General features: G+C 39.9%; 2 protein-coding genes across 3 annotated transcripts in view; both read left to right on the top strand.

The window, feature by feature from the left end:
* Window positions 1-25,130, top strand: part of LOC309664471 (contactin-associated protein-like 2) — a 189,962-nt gene that overhangs the window by 87,135 nt on the left and 77,697 nt on the right. Inside the window, exons 3-4 of one of the 2 annotated variants that reach the window (XM_082469959.1) lie at window positions 5,465-5,575; window positions 5,889-6,071. In XM_082469959.1, coding sequence (XP_082326085.1) covers window positions 5,465-5,575; window positions 5,889-5,914 — 137 coding nt within the window. In that variant the 3' untranslated portion in view covers window positions 5,915-6,071. Of the gene's footprint in view, window positions 1-5,464; window positions 5,576-5,888; window positions 6,072-25,130 lie in introns of those variants that run through there. The other variant, XM_082469958.1, reaches the window with a different exon arrangement.
* LOC309664385 (low-density lipoprotein receptor-related protein 12-like) overlaps window positions 18,508-25,130 on the top strand; it is a 70,299-nt gene continuing 63,676 nt past the window's right edge. Inside the window, exon 1 of the mRNA XM_082469656.1 lies at window positions 18,508-18,689. Within this exon, the coding sequence (XP_082325782.1) occupies window positions 18,643-18,689 (47 nt within the window). The 5' untranslated portion in view covers window positions 18,508-18,642. The remainder of the gene's footprint in view (window positions 18,690-25,130) is intronic.

Here is a 25,130-nt window from a genome sequence, read left to right as displayed (position 1 = left end):
AGCTTGTGGATGTGATGGATTACATAAACTGATTTTTGAATGTTGAACCAGCCCTGAATACCTGGGACAAATTCCACTTGCTTCAGTATGTAATTCTTCTTCTATTTTTTAAAAATCTGTTAAAATTTTTATTTTATTTTACTTTATTATTTTGTTTTTGGCCACACCGTGTGGCTTGTGGGATCCTAGTTCCCTCACCAGGGATTGAACCCGGGACCCCTGCAGTGGAAGCATGGAGTCCTAACCACTGGACTGCCAGGGAATTCCCTGTAATTCTTCTTATACATTGTTGGATTTGATTGCTGATATTTTGTTGAGGATTTTGCATCTGTGTTCGTGAGAAATATTGGTCTGTAGATTTCTTTTCTTGTAATATCTGTGATTGGTTTTGGTATTATGGTACTATTAGCCTCATAGAATAAGTTAAAAAGTATTCCTCTGTTTCTATCTTCTAAAAGGGATTATGGAGACATGGCATGATTTCTTCCTTAAATGTTTGGCAGAATTCACCAGGGAAGCCCTCTGGACTTTGTGCTTTCTGTTTTGGAAGGTTATTATTATATTATTAAAATAATTATTTGAATTATTGTTTAAAAATTTTTTTTTTAAATTATTTTATTTTTGGCTGCATTGGGTCTTCGTTTCTGTGTGAGGGCTCTCTCCAGTTGTGGCGAGCAGGGGCCACTCCTCATCGCAGTGCGCGGGCCTCTCACTGTCGTGGCCTCTCTTGTTGCGGAGCACAGGCTCCAGACGCGCAGGCTCAGTAATTGTGGCTCACGGGCCCAGTTGCTCCGCAGCATGTGGGATCCTCCCAGACCAGGGCACGAACCCATGTCCCCTGCATTGGCAGGCAGACTCCCAACCACTGCGCCACCAGGGAAGCCCTAAATTTTTTAATAGATATTTGTCTTTCTCCGTCTGACTTATTTCACTTAGTATGATAATCTCCAGGTCCATCCATGTTGCTGCAAATGGCATTATTTCATTCTTTTTAATGGCTGAGTAATACCCCATTGTATATATGTAGCACATCTTCTTTATCCATTCATCTGTCCTCAACAAAATACTAGCAATCCAAATCCAACAATACATTAAAAGGATTATACACTATGATCAAGTGGGATTTATCCTAGGGATGCAAGGATTTTTCAGTATCTGCAAATCAATGGCTGTTATACACCACCACAAGTTAAAGAATAAAAACCATATGATCATCTCAATAGATGCAGAAAAAGCTTTTGACAAAATTCAACACCTATTTATGATTAAAGACTCTCCAGAAAGGGTCCTAGAGGGAACATATTTCAAAATAATATAGACCATATACAACTATCCTACAGCTAACATCATACTCAACAGTGAAAATCTAAAAGCATGTTCTCTAAGATCAGGAGCAAGACAAGGATGTCCACTCTCACCACTTTTATTCAACATAGTTTTGGAAGTCCTAGCTGTGGCAAACAGAGAAGAAAAAGAAAAGGAATCTAAATTGGAAAAGAAAGAAGTAAAACTGTCACTGTTTGCAGATGATATGATAGTAGACATAGAAAATCCTAAAGGTGCTACCAGATAACTACTAGAGCTCATCAATGAATTCAGTAAAGTGACATTTTCTTTGCTGAGGAGTTTTTAGTCTACTTTAGAACATAATGCATATTGAAAAGATGCCATTTATATACAGTTGTGTATAAACTGGATTTGAAAGTTCTGAAGAAACTAAGAGCATGCATCACCAAGGAGCTGTAGTAATCCAGAGGTTTGTCTGGGACTGTTTTTTATTTATGGAGGGGGTAGATTTAAGTAGTTTTAGGAGGAGGTCAAGGGTCTGGAAAACACTCAGATAGTGTCACTTAGATTGAGAGGATTAAGGCAACTATGTTTTCCCCAGCTATGGGAAGTTCCAAATTTCTAAGATTTTACCTGGAGAAAAGAATATATATATAATTTTTAAAAACAGAAGCTGAAATATTGTTTAATAATTTCAGTATAAAGCTGTTCTGTTGGCAGGACAAACAATAGGCTATTGATTAAAATGATGTTACAATAGGTACAACTACTGAGACAATGTTTGCTCATTTAATACATAAGAACTTATTCTAGAAGCATGCACACCAGGCTGTCCCGAGCACTCTGATCTGAATCATACATAAATCATGAACAATTACGGTGTGTCTGTATTTTCTACAAGACACGTTACAATGGCTCATCAGTTTCCCTTTAGAGTTCCTAAGCTTTTCTGAGAACATTTGAGCTTCTGAGTACATTTGAACTTTTGAAGGAATAAGTGCATTTCAAAACTGAGATTATTTCATAGAATAATTTCTTCTTAATATGAGTGTTATTATGAAGAGAAATAAACTTGCTTTAGCCTATTGAACTGTAATATTATCTGTCTATTTTCATTTGTTAATTCTTACAAGATTATTACTTGTACTCACCTCCTTTTCCCCCTAAGTGGTAAATAGTTGTACTTTTCAGTTGTTTTGCCATCTCGTTTGTTAAAAACAATTATTTATGAATAATTGTTGTAGCTTTGAAGCATTTCAGGATTCATCTTTTTTTTTTGGATAGAAATAGTATGTATCAGACTATTGATAAGAATAATATTCAGTGGAAATCAAATATTTTTTAATGATTCCAGAAAAAGAAAATTAAATTGTGTCTTAACAATTTTGGCTCCAGGAATCGTAGTGTAAAATATAGACATTTCAGATTGAAAACAATGGTTAAGGAGATTTTTGGGTGGCATCTGAGACTTCACCTTACTTGAATGTAATTTAGTTAAAAACACAGTGAATGTACTGAAAACACTGTCCAAACACAGAGCCGCTCTTTTCCAAGTACCTTATTGGACATGGTCACGTTTTTTGATCACGTGCATTCTCAAATTTGACTGTGTGGAAGTGAATTGGAACAACCAATTAGGGTTGTAAAGAAAATGATCACTTTTAAAATTGTTTCTCAAAGGCAAAGATGACTTCATAAGAGCGAGTACATCTTACTCTTTTTTTTTTTTTTTTTTTTTTTTAAAGACTAAGATTCATATGCCTTCTTTTGAGGAAAGAATAAAACATGAGAATATGGCTTGGAACGTTGCATGCTGCCTTCCTATATCTCTCTATAGGGAAAACGTCCTTATAGAATATTTTGAAGAAGCTTATGTGATGACTTGTCTTACCATACTGAAAATAATAAAAGCAAACACTATTAATCCTCATAGAAACCCTATGAATTGTGTGATTCCCCTTTGTCCAGTTGTGTGATTCAGTTGTGTGACATCCTCATTGTACACATGAGGTAACTGAGGCTTAGGGAGGGCCAGTGACTTCCCAAGAGTAGGCAGCTTGGTAAATGTCATGCCCACACCCTGTCTGGCTCCAGAATCTACACTTGGTCCTCACTGTTTCCAACCCAGAAAGGAGAGACCCCAATACGGTGAGATGAGAAAGATGTGAGCAGAGGGGACTGAGTGGGGAGCGTCTGGGGAGACTCAGAAAGGAAGCCGTGCTGGGGGGGCTGGGGGAGGCTGGGAAAGGAGCAGGCTTCCCAAGCTAAACAGTTGATGGAGATAATCTTCACTTACCCTCAACCAGCTCTGTGACTTTGAGCAGGTTACTTAGATCCCTGGGACCCCTTTACCTAAAGGGGGAATGATGCAGACCTGGTCTGCTCAACAGGCAGAGAAATTGTCCCCTGAGAAACTGTCACGTTAACATTCGAGTTAGCACAGCTGACTGTGGATTGTGGATGATCCCAATCTTCTGGAATTTTCTGAATGGCTAATAATGCCCCAGTAATGTCTCAACAGCTTTGTACTTGCAGTGCACACACTCACAACGGGTGTTTCTTTGCTCTTGCTTGTGCCAAGGACCCTTCGGGCACTTTGCTGAAGCCTGACCCCTTCTCACAGCAATGCTTGTAAATGCATAAAATGTATACATAGGGTTACAAAGTAAATAGTTATATTGAAATGCTGATATCAATGTACTAGAAATTGTAACATAGTGTCTTCTTAGTTATTAGCGCATTCAAAAACAAGATCTAGTGGTGACTTTAATAAATACTGTTATTTTGAAGTAAAGGAGACCATAAACAATATTTCTAGATGTCTTGGACAACGATTGCTATTAAAATATCTGTAACTTATGTTGGTAACATATGCACGGGCACTGGTGAATATAGTCTGGTTTGTCTACATTTGTGACTGAAGAATATGCTAAATTTAGCTAGAGGTTAGTGAAAATAAAGATGTAATTTTTTTCTATTCATCTCAACAGACCCCCTATATCATATTTGTACCACACGTTAAGAACCCCTGAGCTGTGTGGTTCACTGCTTCAAGTTCTGTGAAAAACCCTCCTGAGCTTTGATTGAACTTCTAATGAATCTTTAGATCAAGCTAAGGAAAACCAGTACCTTAAAAGTAGTCTTCCTATTTGCAATCATTGTAGTCTGAATTTATGTAGTTTTTCTTTAATGTCTTTCAATACAATTTTTATAATAATCTCCATAAATGTCCTGCAAATTCTGTAAGATTCATTCTTAGATACTTTATATGTTTTGTTAGTATTTGCTATTCTATTTAATTTCTAACTATGGATAAGTTTAGAAATACTATCAGCTTTTGTATAATGAATTGTTAAGCTAGCCAATGACTTTCAGAATTTCTACCTCCATAATCATATCATCTGGAAACGATAACGGTTGCTCTTTTTCATCCAATTTTGTGCTTTTAATTTTTAAATTTTCTCTTACGTACTGATAGGACTTTCAGTGCAATGTTCAATAGAAACGGTGGTGTCTGTGAAAGTGTTCTTTCTGATTTTCAAGGAAATACTTTTAATATTTTCCCATTTAGGAGTGATGTGCTGGAACCAATTTTTAGCAGCTAGCAAGAGCCAATCATTAACTTTTCATGAATTTTGCATGAAAATACAATCATTATTAAAAATTAAATGACATAAACATAATTAATTAAATCATATTAAAACAAAAGTAATACATTCTGAAAACTCACCACTTCCTACTTTATTTTATGTCATCTTGCTGTTATCAGTGCTCTTGAGGTTATTTACATACCTTGTGTCTGCGTGGTGAAAATACTATATGATTCTTTTTCCAACTTCCTGGTCAGTGACATCACGTTGATAGCTTTGAATTGGCCATGGTACGAGTATTTACACCATGGAAAGTGGCAAATGCTACCAATCAGGGTTTTTAATTTTCCTTAAGAGCTTGTTGTTCAACGTTTACTAACACACCTCTGATCAAGACTGATGTTTGCCACAGGCTCTAGCATTTTCCTAGCCTGTTAACTAAAAAGAAAGGAAATTAAGGAAGAAGAGAAGGGAGGGTGGCAGGGAAATAGGAAGGAAAGGAAAGTAAAAGGGAAGGAAGAAGAGAGGAAGAGAGGACAGGAAAGCTTTAATCAGTGTATTAACCCGCACGTGGTGTTTCCCCCCAGATAGCTGTGACGCTCCTCTGGCGTCTGCCCTGCCCCGGGCTTCCTTCAGCAGCTCCTCAGAGCGGTCCAGCAGCCACGGCCCTGGCTTCGCAAGCCTTAATCGCAGAGACGGTGAGTCTGCAGCTGTCTTCTTGTCAATCCACGCTGATTCTTTCCCAGAGAGAATTATTTTCATTTTTAGTTCATATTCCTTCTTATAGGTCAAAACTTAATTATATTGAGTTTAATGAAACTGAAGAAAGCAGCAGGTTCATCATATCTGCTAGTATTCCTCTGCTAGCTTTCTTCTTGCTTATGATCCATTTTTTGGTTTGTTTTGCTATCTTCCTTCCCTATTGATTGCCAGCAAATGATCATCAATAAGATTTATGAGAAGGGAATGATTGGAGTCTAGATTTTTTCCAGGGTTATCATCCCTTTTTAGTTTTAGGACCGGCGACAGAAGGGTGACTAGTCAAGTGCGCTGGTCATGAATAACTACAACAACACAAGAAGGAGCCAGTGCTGCAGCCACTGGGGAAGCCTGATGTTTGCAAGATGTGAAGCTGCCAAAGGATGTCATGGGAAAATGACTCCATTCCCAGGACTTGGCCTGGGAGGAGGCCAGGTGAAGGCTGCTACTGAAAATAAAGATTCCCTTCCTATTAGTGGGAAGGGAGTGAATGACTTACTTTTTGGAAAGGTCCATTTTTGCTACTTGAATGTTGTCGAGTGAATTACCTCTTCTATTGCACAAATACTAATTCAGTGGATTAAATAAGTGAATACATACACTTCAAATTCAAATGCTTTGCTACTTTTTTGATTAACTTTTATTGGAGTATGGTTGCTTGACAATGTTGTGTTAGCCTCCACTGCACAACAAAATGAATCAGCCACACCGGTACAGATAGCCCCTCCCTTCTGGACTTCCCTCCCACTTCGGTCACCACAGTGCATTAGGTAGAGCTCCCTGTGCTATACAGTATGTTCCCATCACTTGTCTATTTTATACATAGTATCAATAATGTATATATGTCAATCCCAGTCTCCTAATTCCTCCCACCCCACCCCTTTCCCCCTTGGTATCCATACATTTGTTCTCTACGTCTGTGTCTCTATTTCTGCTTTTGTTTTGCTACTGTTTTAAGGGATAGATTTTTTAAATGAAAGATGAATTCAGAAAGTAAAAGTGAAAATTAACTGTGTCCCATGTAAACGCACTGCTGTAAATTCTGGAGATACTACTAAGGAATTGAGTGTTTTCCTCCCTTTCTTTGACATTTCTAAGATCAGAGTTAAAGTCTAGCTTGAACTTTACTGTGTCCTTAAGGATCAAATTTGGGAACCTAGTAAGTGATCAAATCGATTGGCAGGGAAGAGTAAGAACACAGGTGAAGAAATTCAGTGAGCTCAGGATGGGAAGGCATGTCCATTAATTGTCCACCTTCATGGTCTTTTCCCAGGAAAAAGCATTTTGTGGCCAGATATTTACTCCTCAAAGCATCATTCATAATCATTTTTAGCACCCCAGTAAAAATATATTCTCCTTGAAACCAGATTTCAATGAGATCAGTTATCAAATTACCCATTTTCGGTCTGGTGGTTATTCTAATATCAGCTTAACATCTAAACTTTCCAGTGGTTTCCCTAAAATTGTAAAAACTAAATAAGCCATATTTAATTAGTTTAAAGAGGCCCGAGGGGCTTGTGTGTTGTGTTTCTAATTTGCATGTGTAGAGTATCTTTATGATTCAGGCCTCCAGTGCTATCAATATGGTGGCACTGGGAAGTTTATAAACATTAGAAGGGAAAATCCTGAAGCTTAAGATGAACTTATTTCCATTATATTTAATTAAAAAACTAATAACTCAGAATATTATAAGCCATCATTATAAAATGGTAAGTACAAAGCTTATCTTTTATATTTAAAGTACTCTCTTTGCAAATTTAAACTAATTATTTTAAGAGTGGCAATCAACTGATGAGGGTTTTTTTTTCATGGTTGTTGCTACTCTGATTGCATATAGTGTACATTTCACTAAATATCCCTAGATATTACCACCTGATTTCAGACCCATTTCTAAAGCATGCTTTAGACAGCACAATTTATCAATATTCCTTCTGAAGGATTATCTATATGTGTTTTCTGTTAAAAGCCAGCATCCCAGAGTCTTTATTGACATTTCCTTTGCCTTGGTAAATGCTGGAGAACATATTAGTTCACTTTAGTTTAGATGATTATGATGTAAAATGTGGATAGTATGAAATGTGGATGAATATAATGAGGGCGATGATTCTTCATATATAGTAGTTTTCGCTTTTTGGAATATTTTGTGTATGATCTAGTGAGGAAAATCATGTTAGACTCCCTGATTGTATGGTTAAAATTTCCTTGGTCTGTGTTGTGGTATTTGGAAGTTTTAAAGAAGGTGGTCTGTCTTACACCCCTAGTTTCTTATTTTGCCCATAAGTCATTGCACTTCTAGAATGTTCATTAAGAATTAGAAATGTCTCAAATATCACAGCTTCCACCAAGAACTTTATACATAGCAGCTGATCAATTCATCTACCTGATACATAAAGGTAGTAAGAGAATAGTCTATACATAATTTTTGATTGTATGTGTGTGCATATATATAAATTTGACCCACTGTATAACCCCCCAAAGCCAAATAATTCAAACTTTAAGGCATTTTATGATTTTAAAGTACTTCACTGATTCAACACATAACAAATGTTAATTAATTGACTAGAACTTATTGCACATTTCATGTTTTCTCTTTTACATATTTTTTACTTATGCAGTTTATGTATTTATTTTGTTTTCTATTAATTTATGAAAAGTAGTAAAATATTTCTTAGAAAAGACTTTGCAATAAATAGAAGAAAGAAGTCTATGAAGGATATTAAGAGGAATGAGCAGAGAAGTTAGGAGGGATCCAGGCATTTCTAGGGACAGGTGGGCCAAAGCAGAGAGATGCAGACCTTGCATCTTTGAAAACCATGATTCCTGAGCATGTTACCACCTGTTTGCCAGTGTTTTCTGTGAGCTCCCTAATGGAAGTGTTGGTTACTGTAGAGATAGTAATGGGCTAGTATCATCACTCAATATTGGACTAAGTGCTCCTGGAGTTTACTTTTGAAATTTCTAGTCTGGTTCCTCTAGCATTCCCATTTTGAAGTCTGGGATTGGGTTCCAGATAATACATTTAACAAAGTATCCCCTCTGAGGTCATACACCTTACATTTTTATACAGAGAAACACAAATTACTGGAAATGCCTGAATGTATGATTTTTCAGAACTGATGGATTTTTTTTTAAGGGGTAAAACACAGACACGTACATGTATTCATATACCTATTCAAGAAAATTGATGCCATTAGATAAAAATGTAAAGTTCTTGAAGCTTTACATCTTTACAGTCAAATTGGGTTTGACTATTCATGTTAGCTGAATTTGTTTCCATCAATATTAAATTGATATTTCCTAGAATTACAAGTGACCTAATATTTCTCATATAAAATCAAGATTGCTGAAATCTGTGTATTATTCTAAATAAGAACATGCTATAATATTGACTTCATTTTTTTCTTCTCAAAAATCTCCTAAAGGAACTTTATGCAGTTTATCCAAGTTTATTCAAAACAAAAGTTAAAAAACCAAAACCAAAAGTAAAAAAACTACCTTAGAGTAAACCATGCTGGACTTTCATTCTAGATCTTGCATGTGAAAATAACCTTTTGTTTTTACAATTATTGTTACTGTAGGTGACCCTTCATGAAACTGGCTTTAGCATTTCAGATGCTGCTTTCCAACTCCGGATAACATGTTCTTTTTAGCCACGTGACGTGTCCTCTTTAGTCACCGCAGGCATGGTGGTGAGATGAGTGGTCTGGCCAGAGCTGATTGAGATTGATTAGGAGGAAGTGTACACACATTTTGTTCTCCTTTTTTGTTCCCCCAAAGTGCTTGCATAAACAATCATCCCCAGAAAGAGGGACAACTCCATTCATGGCCCAGATGCTGAAAATCACGCCCTCTAATGCGGCAAGCCACTCATCACTGACAGCGCAAATGAGACTGCTTTAAATTTAACTTGATCAAAAATGGCATATCAGATTACTATATTGTGTATTGCAAACAGAAAGTAGATGGAGACAAGCTGAACTGACTGGATGTTTTCTTTTCTCTTTGTAATTCTTAACCTTTCCCGTACCGAGACATTGATCATATTTCCTCACAACAGACTTATGTGTTGGTGGAGCCAGGAAAGATTTTGTCTAATGCTCCCAATACAATTGATGGCTGAGCATATTAGCAACAGTTCTCAGCGTTAAGATATTTATTTCTCACTTTAGGAAGTACATTTACTAGTACAAGTTAATACTCCAGGTTTTAGCAGGAAATAAATACACATGATTCGATTAGCAGAAAATGCTTAGGCCTGGGCATCAGACACTAAATATTTTCTTATAACCTGGAACGTCTGATTATTTGGACTCTGCAATATCCCAAATAAGCTGTGATGTAAAATTCACTGTTTTTTACAAAGAAATGTTAGAAAATGGAAAGAGTGAATAATAATTTAAAATATCTAGGCGTATATCAACTCCTGATATAAATCATAATATTACTGAATACATCAAAAATGTTTGATGCAAATCTTATAATAATAAACTTGTCCCTCATATTTTTTCATAAAATCGTAGTTCTCCAGTATTTCTATCTTTTATTCACAGGCTAGGTGCCTGGTAGTCAGTATTCCCAAATACTAGTCTGAGCAATTCAGATGGCAATAAAAGGGCTTGCAAACCAGATTTTTATAAAGGCCTATGAATGTACTGGGGACTTTTTGCCTCTGGATGTCAGATTTTTCATTCTGTTTATCTGTGCTTCCTAAAAGTTTTTAGACCTATTAGGGCCAAGACACATTCTTTTTCCGATTTTTCTTAACAAATGATCCTGCAGATGCAACTGTGGGTATTGAGTGCAGTGGACAGGCCAAATGTAATAGCATCCATGTAAAATACACCCATGTTCTAAAGCACAGAGCACTGTCTTGGTGACCAGGCAACTTTATTAAATCACGGCATGATGGTAGCATGTGAGAGGAGAAGCCCCCAAATCCCAGGGTTCGTGCAGACCCTGCCGTACAGTTGTCACACAGAACTCATCTGCTCAGATTTTGCCATGGTCCTTTTCAAGGTCTGGAGTCTCCAGGTTACCTCCGTAGAACCTAAGATGCTAGATGAGACAAACCAGAACAAACCAAACGTGTTTTTCAGCGTTGTCAACAACCTTCAGGGAGGCAATGTTGTCATTTCTCTCTACCAAGTAGCTCAAATTATAGCACTACCCCCAGAATAAGGCAATCTTCAGTCTCTTTTGGATTCAGTGGACTCTTTTGAATGGGTGAACATCTTCCAGGGATGCTCAGATTTCTTTGTTCCTGCTTCTTTCCAAGACAGTGTTTGGGTTTACAGAAGGGCTGGTGCCCTCATGGAGCTGGATGGTGGGGCTTCTCACGTTGCGGCACAGCTCCTTGCTATCTGCTGAAGGAGTTTGTCTGCTTTTAACGCTGAGGGTTACTTGGCACCTGCTCCTGAAGCCTGTGGCGGATTTACCTCTTGGTAAGACTGTGTTCCCAGGGAACAGGTCATTGTCCCTTCCGGGATCTTTGCGATGTCACTTCTTGCCTCCCTGAAGCCTGACCATGAGTCTCATTTGGTTTCCAGCCTGAGCAGCCTTGGTTACAGGTTTAATTTGCCTTTGCCAAGTTGACCTTCTGTTCAGATCCAGTCAGACTCTCATCTCACTTCTGTGCCCCCTTTTGATGGCCTGTGGGCAGTCTGGTTCACCGTACCAAGGGGAAAAAGATCGTCAAATGGTTTTGTCCTGGCAGTTTAGTCCAGAAGTAACCTATCACTTCCACTCAGAGCTTGTTGGCCAGAGCTGGTCACATAGCCCCACCCAACCACCAGGGGGCGTGGAAATCGCAATCCTCCAAGTGCCTGGAAGGTAGAAGAAGGGAAATAGTTGGTAACCATTAGTAATGACTACACAGCCCCCTACAAGGTGATCTCCCAAAATTCCAAATGGAAGCCAAGACAAAGTCTTTCCACAGCTTGCTTATTCCTCTCACTTTTCTGATCCCCCTGGGACTTCGCTCCTGAGCAAGGTGTCTGAATCACCCTCCCACCACCTTTTACCCTTCCTCCATTTCCTCTCTTTCCCACGATCCTCTGGGTTCCCATCTCTTCTTCCTGCCAAAGAGGGAGACATCACACGTCCTGTTTCCTATTTTCTTAGTTGGTCTTTGCCCTCCCTGGCTTCTCTAGGGCTTCATGGGATAATGATCACAGGCTAACAGGATTTACGGGAGAGGAATGAAAAACACAACAGTTTATCCTTGCAAAATTATGTCTGTGTTTATTATCTGCCCAGTAAGTATCTTATGGTGGCCACAATTTTGCCATAGTATTTTTCCAAGAGTGAGTACTGCCTATGACGTACTTGGCAACTTCCCAAAAAGTATGTGGAAGCCCTTCTAAGCACTATCCAAATTCAAAACTAGTTGTCTAGCAAATTCTACTCTGTTCTTTTCCAAAGTAATTCACTTTTATATCATGTATAATATACAGAAATGTTCATGAAGGTTATTTATTTAACAGTATGTATCCTTGACATACACCATGATGTCTTTGTTTACTCCACTTTTAATAAATATTATTGGCATCCCTATGGAGATATATTTTATCCCATTACATACTGCTTTACTCATCCAATGCAATTACATTGCCTCTTGTAGGGATATTCCCTTTTTCTTGTTTGGAGTCACTGATGAAAGACGTACCAAGTGAGGTGACCTTCAATCCTGCCAAAGGGGTGAGGTTCAATTAGCAACCTTTCATGAGGCATCTGGGATCACTGATGATACATGGATGCTATGTTAAATCAAAGCACACAGGAGTCTTGAACTTCTGGTTTAACTTGTGGCACAGAGACTGGTCCAGGAAGACCACAGCCAGTGACAAAGGCTAATGGAATATCTCAGTGGACCCTGTGGTCAGCTACTCCCACCTTTGCTCTGAACATTAATGAGGAGCTTCTGGACTAGGGGCTGACTGGAAGATGGTATTTCAGGGGTTCCCTGTTCTCTCTGTCCTGTGATCCTTGCAGTAGACTCTTCCCTTGTTGCCATGTTTCCTCCAAGGAAATCCAGTGGAGCAGGCTTTTCTCCGACACAAAATAATGCCATACTTTGCTGGGGATGAATGCCTACACCCCAGAAAAATGCATCTTTGTCAGTAGTATTTACATATTGTGATGCTCAGACCTCATCCTTTTTGCATTCTCATTTTACTACTCTATTTTGTATAGCAGCTCGTCTGTACATATCTCTTTTTATCCAAGGCTTTCACAGTGTGCTTACAAATTGTAATGAATTCAGCTACATAACATCACTAAAGAAAATGTAAGTTTTACCATCAATGGACTTTTTTTCCAAAGGCTTCTGGCTAACTGAGCAGTCAAGTATGGATGGATAATTTAGTACTCATGGTTTTATTTCTAAGCATCTCACCCTTGCATTTCCTGACATGATCCTACACTGAATTTAATTAAAAAGAAAAAGGAGCTATTGCCTTAAGAAGAGTAACGGTGTGTCCCTGGGAAGTGGTGGGGGCCTTGGAGCAGAACGCCTGGCCTCCTGCCTTTCTGGGCATCCTGGATTCCCCACTGTTCTCTACATATCAGAGGGAGATGCAGCTATTCTGAGTGGCCTCAAGAATGATCTGGAATCATATCTGTTCTGAATAACTCAGGGGGCCTCTGAAAGATGCACAATGATGCTTTTATAGAATTAGACCAGATCTCAGAGCTGCATCTCTCATAAACATGAAGATTTCACGGGAGATGCACAAATACACTTGGTCGTACATTTTATTCAGTCATGAATGAGGTATTTAGTACATGTTCGGATGGTTTATAGGCTTGCTGGGCAATTTGTATTTTATTTCTAAGGTGAGAAATTAGCAAAATCATCTTATAGTCTTGTCAGTACAGAACTTCAAACACATAAGGACTGCAAAGCCTGAGATCAACTCAGATCTGAATGCCTCGCTACTGTGTGTTTCTTTAAAACTTGGTCAGGAGTGTCTATGAGAGAAGCAAAACAAAACACACAGTAGCAATGGATTTTTGTTTATTTTATGCAGAAAGAGCTGCAGCGATGAATGTTAATTGCTAAGGGCATTGAAAGTTGTCCCTCGGGACACTGTGCGCAGAACTTAAGGGAGTCACGTGTGAACAGTCACACTGTACTTTTTTTCTTTAATATCACTGGCATTTAATTTGAATCACAAATTAACAAGTATACACTTATTTTTTATTTAATTTTAAATTGTCTGTTTACAAAACCATTATAGGGTATGTCTGCATTTAGTACAGGAATCTGTTTTACAGTTAGGCAGCTCTGTGTGATTTTTTTCATTATGGATGCACTTTTTGGAAAACTACCTGTTGTCTCCTGCTCAGGCTGCTAGCAGACTGCAGGAAGCACAGCAGAAAGGGAATCAGAGGTTACCTAGACAGGTCCAGAGGGAGGATTTCTGCATTTTTTACATCCTGATAGCCAGAAATGGTATATGTAGATAGTTGGAATTGCTCCTTAAGAAATCAGAGCTGGAGCAAATGCTTAAATTTCCCTCAGCAATGTAGGCAGGGCTGTGACAAAAACACCAATATATAAATCCCAGAGATCTCTGAGTGGGATGGTCAGGGAGCATCCCCAGGGCCTGCCGCCCTATGGCCCCTTTTTCCTGGGAACATCTGTTACTCCTGCTTATCTCACCCTCTCCCCACTCACCCAGCCCCGCCTGGAATCTGGAATGAGTTTTCTGTGAATTAAGATGCATTTAAGTGAGGAAAGAAATACACAGAGCTTAATGAGCTCCCATTTGAGACAATGTAATGAAGATCTTGGAGGGAAACTTCCCTTGGTTACAATTTCAATTTAGCCATTTACTTGCTTGACATTTAGATGCCCTGGAGATAGGTTAGTCTGTTCACTTCAGATTATCCCACTTGACTTTGCTCCCTTCGGTATCTTTCTGCTCTGGACCTTGTTCCAACTTGAAGAAGGCATGAGCTATTCTCCTTTTCACCTCTGGGTAATTCCCACCTCTGGGTAATTTCCCCCTCTGCACAAAGCTGACACTCATTATGACAGTGCATGCCCCGTGGCCACCAGGGGCAGGGGTCATTTTCATCTTGATCAGTGACCAGAATAATTAAGGCCCTCGCTGAGAGTTTCCTGTTCAGCCTTTCCTCTCCCCAAAGACACAAGTCACTGCCTGTGTCTGAGCCAACGAAAGGTGGGGGAAACAGTCACACAGGCATAACTAGAGACAGAAACCTTCCAATATATCTGCCAGTGTATCACTATAAAAGACAGTATGGTATTGATAAGCAAACAATACTGAATAACTGACAAATCGCAGGGATATGTTCTTAGAAGGGGTAGAGAATGAAAAGGGAGCTAAGCTTTAATAAAATACCCTCACCCGAACCTAAAATGATTGTTTTTTGCTTGTCTGCAAAGCAGAGACTGTAACACCCGTCCCACTTGCCGGGTGCATGGAGGAGTTGTGAGGTAGCACTTAGAGCATCTGGGAGGGTCCTGAACACATCACATGCTTGTGACAAGTTTTGGCTTTCCTCATTTTCTCTCCTTTATCTAGTATAAAGTGGCAGGTAACGGGCCATTCAGTAATGAAAAGACTGCAATGCCCCACACTCTGGATGTCACCCCTCTTTCACCATGACTGTCTCCCGTCTTGCGATCGTGTATGGGAGAGAAAGTATTGTGCTAGATGCTCTAACACAGCTTCTTGTTGAATTCTCATTGCAGCCCTAAAGCATACCTATCACACTTTGCAGGGAGGGATGTTTTGTTTTGTGTTCAGTGTCCTAAGCTGTGGAACCTTGTTCTGTGCAAGTCAGACCCTCTGGACATGTTTTCCTTTGTATGAATTGTGACACTTTATTCAACTAAGGGGCTGAGGCAGGAGACAGGACGGTGACAATGGAAAAAGACAGTCTGTGGTGTGGTCAGGGGAAGAGCTGGGTGGGAGGGCAAGTGCCTTTCTTGTGGGTTCAGCACTGGTGACTCCAAAACAGTAATTGCAAATCCCTGGGCTCTGTTTCAGGGGGTGTTGGTTCCCAGGGGGAATTTACTGAAGATTTGCAACATTGAATAATGCAGGCTGATCAGTTTCAGAACCACTGCTCTGCAGCTAAGAGCTGGTGGGGCGGCTGTGCTCAAGCGTACCCACTTTAATGTTGTTTCAGTGTATTTTGTTTTGTTTTCCATTACAGAGCAGTGATCTCCTTACCCGTCAGTAAAACTGTTCGGGGCTCCCTAACAGTCCTCAGGTTATATTTGTGCATTTCCCACTTTTTCCAGTCATTAGAAAAAAGGGCATCTACCCCGGTGGACTGCGTGCATGGGCAAATGCACAGTAATTCAACATCATCACCCTACAGGGGTCTGGGGATTACGCCGTGGCTGTGTTACCCAGCTGAAATGAATTGCTTTGCAGCACAGGGAATTCTGCAGTTTCATTACTTTATCAGAGTACCTACTTAATCAGATAGTTTAATTTGCATACCAGTAGCACCTTCTCACCACAGGTAAGGAATATGAACTGTTCAAGGTTGATTACCTGCAGATGGTGAAGAGTGGTTGACAGAGACGTGGCTGCATCTGTGGGAGAGGCTGGTCCCAGGGCAGATGCTGGAAGCATGCCGACCCTTTTTACTCTGTTGCGTTTCTGTACATGTGGTGCCCGTGTTGATGGTACTTCCCGCTTCAAGAGAGATTAAAGATGACAGAGAAAGATTGTGAAATGCAAAAAGAAGAAGTATCTTCAGTACATTCTTTACAACCTTGATACTAAGAATACAGGACATTTAGCAGTTTCGCAGAGATTGAAACTGATTCATATAAAACTTCAAATGTAGAACCTTTAAGTTAAAATGATCAGCTAAATGCCAACACCTAATTTCTGACTTCTTTTGGCAATTATTATAAAATTACAGGCAGTTGCAGAGTAATGTTACTTGGGACTGTTAGTTAACCCTCAGCTAGAACCCAGAAGGACTTATCATTCATCAAACATTAGATGGGACCTCTGCACAAATCAGTAGAAGTAGCAGGGAGGTGTTGGGTGGTGATCAATCTTGTTATTAAAGACAAAGAAAGACTGAAAACTATCACAGGTTGGAAGACACTAAGGAGACAAGGTGACTAAATGCAATGTGGGGTTCTGGAACAGAAAAAGGGAGTTAGTTAGTGGAAAAACTGGAGACATCAAAAGAAAGTTTGTCGTTTTGTTACCATTGTACCAGTGTTAATAGCTTAGTTTTGATCAAAATACCATGGTGATGTCAGATATTAACATTAGGACACACTGTAAAAAGTAGACAGGAACTCCCTATCCCATCTTTGCAACTCGTTTGTAAATCTGAAATTATTTCAAAATAAAAAGTTTAATAATGCATTACAGAACAGCCAGAGTTGTGGCATGTTTAAGATGTGGATCAAAGGAAAAGACATTGTGCTTGTGGTTGAGAGGAAATTTTGGAATTTTGGAATAAAGATTGCAGGAAATGAGGAAATCTTAGAAAGAATTTGAGTTTTAAAGAATTTGTAAGCTTTAAATTTTGCTAAGGGTTATACACGTAGTGCCGTTAGCAGAGGACATAGAGAAGCAACAGATGTGCCCACTTGCTAGTTTCACCTCCACACCCTGATGTAAGCGCTCCACTTCCATTTTCCTTTGAGCTGTCTTGTAACCATGTCACACACCTCCTGACGTGTACTTGGTCGTAACAGCTTTTGTAAACAGGACATGGATGTTAATAATAGCCCCTAATAAAAAAGATAATAAATGTTGTCTAAAGTGTCAGACCTTATTATGAGAGCCTCAAATTAGATGTCAGGACAATGGGGAAAATTTTTTTTAAAGCTAGTTTTTTTGTGTTAAGGACTGTTTACATGACACTGTGTTTTCTAGACATGGATAATTAGCAAAATATCAGTTCCAGAATGCATTTCAAACCTGTTTCCCAATTTTTATATTGCATAATAATTTAAATTCAGAAAATTTAATATGACATCTAAATCCAAATTCAAAACTCATGTTTCTGTTAAACTAGAAGAACACAATATATCAATAATACATTCACAGGTATCCCTAATTCTTCGGTGTCTCACAAGCACTGGAGAAAACAAAGCACAGTAATTTCCACTCTGCACCTATTGTCTTGAATACCTGAGAAACTCCTCCCCATTCACTTCCTCTGGGTTCTCGCTCACCCTCCTTGCTGACTTTTTAGAACTCTCCCTCCCTGCACAGAAATCACTTTCACCTCCACCCCTCCCATATTGCATTTCAAATTGTTCTTTGAAATGTCTGCTTCTCCTATGAGTCTGTAAGCACCATGAGTGTAGGGCTATGCCATAGCCATCTTTGTTATCCCAACATTCCACATTGTACTTCCTCATGCTGGGAATCCAGAATTAAGGTTTTCTAGCTTTATTTTCCAACAAAGGAAAGTTTGTTATTTTCCAACAAAGGAAAGTTTGCCCTTTGTTTATGTCCAACAAAGGGCAAGTCATGCATTGAAGCCAGTAACGACACTAGTTCCAAGCACTGATGTAATGGCATGGTGTTTAGTTGTCCACCTATTACATTAAGCAATTTCACTTAGCGGGACACCCCAATACCAGAGAGTCAGGGGTTATGAACTAAGAAACAAAACAATTAATATAGGCTTCATCCATTTACATTTAACCTGTGTTTTTATTTTGTGTTGGTGTGTGTGTATGTGAGTGTGTTTGTATAATTCTGAGGCATTATATAATGCAGAATTTGAAACTATGATTTTCATAAATCTTATTTATGACCCCACTCTTACAGGTTAATATAGATTTCAAAGATTTCTCTGTCTTTACCGGTTTTCTTATTTTTATTCCCACAAAAAGGAGCTGGTGGCTGGTCTCCCCTTGTGTCAAATAAATACCAGTGGCTGCAGATTGACCTTGGAGAAAGAATGAAGGTCACAGCTGTGGCCACCCAGGGAGGATACGGGAGCTCCGACTGGGTGACCAGCTACCTCCTGATGTTCAGCGATGGCGGGAGGAACTGGAAGCACTATCGACGAGAGGAAAGCATCTGGGTATGTGCTTTATTGAAAAGCAGTCTGTCGGAGTATGAATTATGCCAGTTACTGCATGTTGCTGCCCATCTGTCAGATCAAGTATAGAACCAGAGCCTCCTAAGTTACTTGAAAATGTTTCCACTGAATGTAAGCCACATGTGACGTTCCAGAATACACCGTCCATGGCTAATTTATGAAATAAGTAAAACAATTTTATAATGTAGCGAAATATTGTAAATGTCTTCCCATTATTCCTTTAAATAGTGTGAAGTCTAAGGAATAAATAAGTCACATACGACTGATTTTATTTTTGTTTGATAACAAACACAATAGTTTATATTGCCTCAGCATTTTTAAATAAAGCAAATTCATTTTCTCTGTGCTCTCTGATAAACTGAAATTTCTGAAAGACCCTGAACATGTAAAAATAGATGTAATGGAGAGTCTCTCTGTGGAGGACTTGTTGCGGGATATGTTGAGTTCCTGCTCCAACAGGAACTTGGGCACCATGTGGCCCCTTGTAATTTATGGACAATAGATCCCTAGGATTCTTTGGAATCATAACTATTTTACATCAGTGACATAGTTTCTACTTCTGATTACATATCCATGCTTCTTTTAGAAGAATTAAATTTTGTTTGCTTAACTTTTTGAATATTAAAATTTATGTAATTTATTCTATATTTAGCATTTCATATCTTTAAATCACAGTCTGCTCTGAATGAGAAGCTCTAAAAGTAGAGTGTTGTAAAGGTCTGCAGCAGGTTTGCAATTGGCTGATGGGGTGTGGCCTGAAGAAGATTCATCAGGTGGAGAAGAAATTACTTTTTTCTTCTTATTAAAAATATAATTTAGATGGTTGCCAAGAGCCAGGGGAAGGGAGTAATGGACTGCAAGTGTTTTAATGGAGACAAAGTTTCAGTTTGAGAAGATGAAAAAGTTCTTGAGATGGAAGGTGGTGATGTTTGCACAACAATGTGAATGTTAATGTCCAGAACTGTACACTTAAAAGTGGCTAAAATGCTAAACTTTTTGTTATGTATATCTTACCACAATAAAAAAGACACAGTGTATCTTCCATTTAATTTAGGCTAAGAATGTTGTATAACTTAAGAAATTTTTTTTCTTAATTGTCAGAGTAAGAAGAAAATTGTCAGCTAAAAAGCCGTTATGTCTTAGCACATAGCTTATCTATAAAAGTAACAGGCAACAAAATGATAATATTCGTTGTGTAACAAACTGCCCTCATTTGAATTTCCTTAGAACTCTGTAACTTATTATAACTTAATAGATTGTGGTCTACTTAATTTCTTATCCCTGGAGCTTTTATTAATTAGTCAATAAATGTTGATGCAAATTGAATCAAGAAAAACTAGTTAGTTGTCTAATACTAGATAAAAGAACAAAGTGGGAAGGGCTATGTGAGTGTTTTTAGGGCTGGCTGACCTAAGGTTTCCAAACAAGTAATTGCCATGTGTATGATCCGAAGCAGATATTAATGTTGTGCTTATTCTAAGAACACCAAGTCCAAAGCGGGGTTAAGGTCAATATTGCTTAAGTAAGTTAAAGCTTAATGAAACATCTACTTACATAGAGAACTTTTGTTCAAAATTAAATATTATTTTTCAAAATTAGTTAACTAATAGTTAATGCCTACTTATTCTTCATTGTATTAATTAAGGTTCATATTTTCGCCCCGCTCCAATCCCATTTGATTGAGCAACTCTAACAATTCTTGTTTTTAGTTAAGCAGGTTGGAGAGGAATCATATGTAAGCATCACCCTCTGCTGATTTCTTTAAAGGTCAGGCACCCTTGGGGAGGTAGGGTCAAGAATATAGTGGCATTATTAACCCTAGATCATGCAGGTGAGGACAGAAGTGGACCCCTCAATCCTATCCATCCTATCACACAATAAACATGGGTAAAGTGGCCTGCCTTACACTCCTGCTGAGCTTGCCTCCCTCCCTGTGTCCCCAGCACTTCATGGTGCCTGGGGCCGAGCACGTTGGTAAATGTTTGCTGAATTAAAACGAATGAGTGGAAGATCCTCACATCTCCTGCGCGCACCACCGTGGGTTAAGTGAATTCATCTCCTAATCTGGGCCCGACTATACACAACTGGCACTGACAGCAGTAAATCACACTAGTTGATGATTCTGACATTATACTCACAGTTTCTTTAAAAAGATTGGGCTGGTTTGGCTGCTTTCCAGACCTCTCACAAAATGTCAGCTGCTCTTAAAAATCAACCATACACCTTACCAGAGGTTCTACCCCTTCTTCACGTGGTTGTTTTAGATATGAATTGCTGATGTTAACTTGAGAATGAATTTAAGATTTTAAAAAATGTCCTTGAGATATTATACTCTTCATTAGTGAAAGTAATATGTTTATTCATGGTGCCATTTACTTAATTTCCTATCACTGCTTTAACACATTTTCATGGATTTAGTGACTTAATACAAGACAGAGTTATTATGTCATAGTTCTGTAGGTCTAAAGTACAGTAGACCTGGCTGGGTTCTCTGCTTAAGGCATTTTTCCTGGAGGCTCTGGGGAAGACTTGTCCTTCAAGGTGTCTGGAGATTCCCAGAACCTTCCCCAGGTTCCATGATTTGCTGGGAGAATTCACAGGACCAGTGTGTAGTCATACAGCTATGATTTAGCACAGTGAAAGGACACAGAGCAAAATGAGCAAAGGAAGAGTGTGCTTGGGGTGAAGCCCAGAGGAAATCAGGCCCAGGTTTCCACAGTCCTCTCCCAGGGAAGTTAATCCCCCAGCAGTGAGTTATAGAAACCCACATGGAATATTACCAACCAGGTGAACTCATGTACTGGGGGCTGGTCATGTAGGCACCCTCTGCCTTGCATGTAACAAAATCCCAGACTCCCAGAAGGAAGGCAGGTATTGAGTATGAACCACAGTGTTTGAACAAACATTAGGCACACTAAGCCACCTTTATCATTAGAGTCTTGGGAATGGGCCAGCCTTGCAAGCAGGCCTTTCAGAGGGCAGCAGTCAGGACTGCCCTCCTGATGCTTCTGCATACACACTCACTCACTTCCTTGTGGGTGTAGGACTGAGACACCGATCTCCTGTAGGTTGCCAGCTGGGGGCTGGTCTTTGCTCCTAGAGGTTTCCCACATCCCTTATGCTTTCTGTGTGGCCTGTTCTTGCAGCAGGGGGTCAAGTCCCTTTCATCTTTAAATCGCTCTTTGTTCTTGTTCTCCTTCTGCTGCACCTCTCCGATTTCCTCTTCTTCTAGCTGGAGAAAGTCCTCTACTTTAAGGGCTCATGTGGTTAGACTGGATCGACTTGGGTAATCCAGGACAGTCTTCCTAACCATAATCCCATCTGCAGAGTCCCTTTTGCCATACAAAGTAACATATTCACAGTTCCTTTCTTTAGGGCCTGGACATCTTTGAGGCCTTTCTGCCCACCCCACTGTATTTATACATCTCTGATGTTTTTTTTCTTTCTGCATTTGGTATCCTTTCCTAGCAAACACATTTCTCATTGGATCTGAAGATGTTTTCCAGAGTCATATGAAGTCATGTTGCAGGGGTATCTGAGCACCTGCTCGCAGTTGGTGTGTCACAGGTGTCCCCCCTGAGAGGCTGCTGCCCCGCCATCACTAGTGTAGCTCTCACCCACAGCAGTGTCCCCAGCTTGTGGTCTCGCTGATGTAACCTTGACCCCCAGCAAGAAAGACTGTGTATTGGCTTCCTTCTCAGGAAGCCTCCTTCTACTTTTATAAGAAAGTCCAAATCAAGCACTCCTTCTCTGGCCTTAAAAGTTTTGTGGATGTTCTCCCTGTCATAATTATTTTAAGTGAATTTTCTTGTTCTTCTGGGTCTATCTGCTGTCTGTGCTAACTCTGTCCGCTAATACATGTTAACTCTTTCCAAATTCCGAAAACTCTCAGAAAAAGGTCAATCCTAACTCCTTACTGAAAATGGACATGAGATGATAATAAGACAGAAGATCTTTACTTATGTTACTTTGGGCAAGTTGTTCATATGCTTTGCCACATGTTAGCCATGGAATATTAATTAATATGTGAAATGCAATGTATACCTCTCTAAATTCTCAAAATTATAAAATTGAGACATGGCTGGCCACAAAGTCTTTTACTAAGGGATTTGAGGACTGCAGGTCCAGTTACTGAAGGTTAGTTATCCAAATTGACTTTCTTAAAAAAAGAAATTATGTTCTTCACTGGTGATATGTTCCACTTTAATATTTTTTCTTAATGAGTGACTGCTTCCATGGCTGAACTGGATTTCTATGTGAAAATAACCAAAAAAATTAAACAAATACTCAGATCTGTGAAATACATTCCAAAAGGGTTTTATTTAAATGGAAATAAAGGCATGTGTCTTACATGACAGAAAAGGCATCACCATCTCTCACCAAGGGATGCACTACATCTCAAGACATACAAACTCTTTTGATGTGCAGAGTAAATGTCCTCACTTGAAATGTAGTGGAAGAAGTATCACTGTTTGAACAAGTTTAGAAGGGGCGCATTTCCTATACGATGTGAACAATCATGGTTTATATCGGTCATTTAGTAAACCAGGTGGCTTGACCAAGCTTGGTGCTAAACGTCCATAGGACTTAGAAGATGAGTTTGCAGCTTCAGCCCAACTAAATCAGGAAGTGGCCAGAGTCTTAGGACGCTGAGGATGATAGAACAGCATTGCAGTGAGCAGTGCAGCAGATCAGTGATCACTGACAGAGCTCACTAATGTTTATTTTCTACTGTTTCCCTGAGAATATGTCAGCCAACACTTACATCAATCTACTGTGACTCTTAGATTCATTACAAGAATTTTGTGGGGCAGCACTTGCGAACCAGGATTCTTACCTGCAAGCTAATGTGAGCTCTGAGCTCCCTGGGGGCCTCTGGACCGGGCTGGGGAGAGGTGTGGGCGCCAACCACTGTCCTGCTCTGAGTCTGGGTCTGTGAGCATCCCTGGTGGGCAGGAGAGGTCTGTGAGTGGGCAGCCTAGAGCGCTGGCAGTATTCTAGAGGGGTGTTGGGGCAGCTCCATCACCACCCTCCTGGGCACCTATCTGGTCTTCTTGGGACCCTATAGCAAGCCTTGTCCTTCCCAGACCACCTGCCTGCCCTGACTCTGTCTCTTCTCCCTCCCCGTTCCAGTTGTTTGGGAACAATGGGCTGACTCAATGAGAGCCAGGCCAATACCCACCTCTCCTCTCGGGAGACCGTGCCTAATGGTGTCCACTGCAATGGTGTCCTCTGTTGAGGCTTATCTGGCCCAGGGACCACTGGGTCCCTATTGGCCATGGGGACCTTTCCTCCTGCAATTCCTGGGTGTTTTTTCTTCTCTTTTATCAATACTTTGTCTTCATTCTCATCTCCTTACTATTTCTCCCTCTTCTCCTCTATCCTTCTATTCTTTCCTTATCTATTTTTTCACCTTTCATTAAATACTTTTCTCCTTATTTCTCTCTTCTCTCTCCATTTTCCCCTATATCCGTCTTCTATCTGTATTGTTACAAATTCTAGAAAATCAAATTGAATCAGTCTAGGTAATTTGGGAATCCGACCACACGGAGAAGGGGAGGATTTAGCTGGGTCTCTGGAATGACTGTAACTAAGAGGCAGCCCTGTCCTATGCCTTCTGTGGATTAGCTTCTGGCATTCATTTTCCTATATTGGTTCAAAAATCTGAGGAAATGCTCGGACTTACTTGGCTCTGGCTGAGGGGAGTCTCAGATCTCACCACCTGTGAAGAGCTGATCTGATCAGGACGGCTCCCAGGCCACCCTACACTTAGCACCGAAGCCCCTGGATTGGGGGGTGGGGCCATGTAAAGACTTGATGTCCACCCTAATGGGGGCACTTAGAATGGAGGGATGCTGGGAGGGCCATATTATCAAATTTCCTGTTCTTTGTCTCTCTCTCTCTCTCTTTCACTCTCTCTCCATGACCTTTTGCTTTCTTTTCTATTTCTCTGCTTTCCTCTTCGTATACATCTTATCTTTCTACTCCTCGCCTTCCCTTTTTCTCTATGAATTAAAGGACCTAGATTGCTATGAGTCCTGCTACTCAACATGTAACCAACGGACCAGCAGCATCACCCGGGATCTTGATACAAATATGGAATCTCAGCCCCCACCCCAACCTAGTGAATAGAATCTGCATTTTAACAAGATGAGCAGGGGATTCCAGTACAAGCTAGATTGTGAGAAGCACTGACTGGGATGAACCAAGTCCCATCTGTGGGGGAAATTGTTTTGCCCCTTAACTATCCTCCAGCTGCCTGGATCAGAGGAGACTGTGCCGCCTGCTGTAGGATGCAGCTTATCCCACACACGTGTTAGCCTGAACAGGTGATGCTCTCTGTAACAGGGCCTCAGGAAGCTTGCTCCAGTGCCCTCTGACTGCAAGACACCCTCTTTCTCCCTGATGGTCACCAACCTAGGG

This window comes from Balaenoptera physalus (genome assembly GCF_965194825.1).
Source record: "Balaenoptera physalus genome assembly, chromosome: 7".
NCBI classification, from domain to species: Eukaryota; Metazoa; Chordata; class Mammalia; order Artiodactyla; family Balaenopteridae; genus Balaenoptera; species Balaenoptera physalus.
The sequence above is the reverse complement of the archived record's forward strand: the minus strand, read 5'-3'. Positions and strand labels throughout refer to the sequence as shown.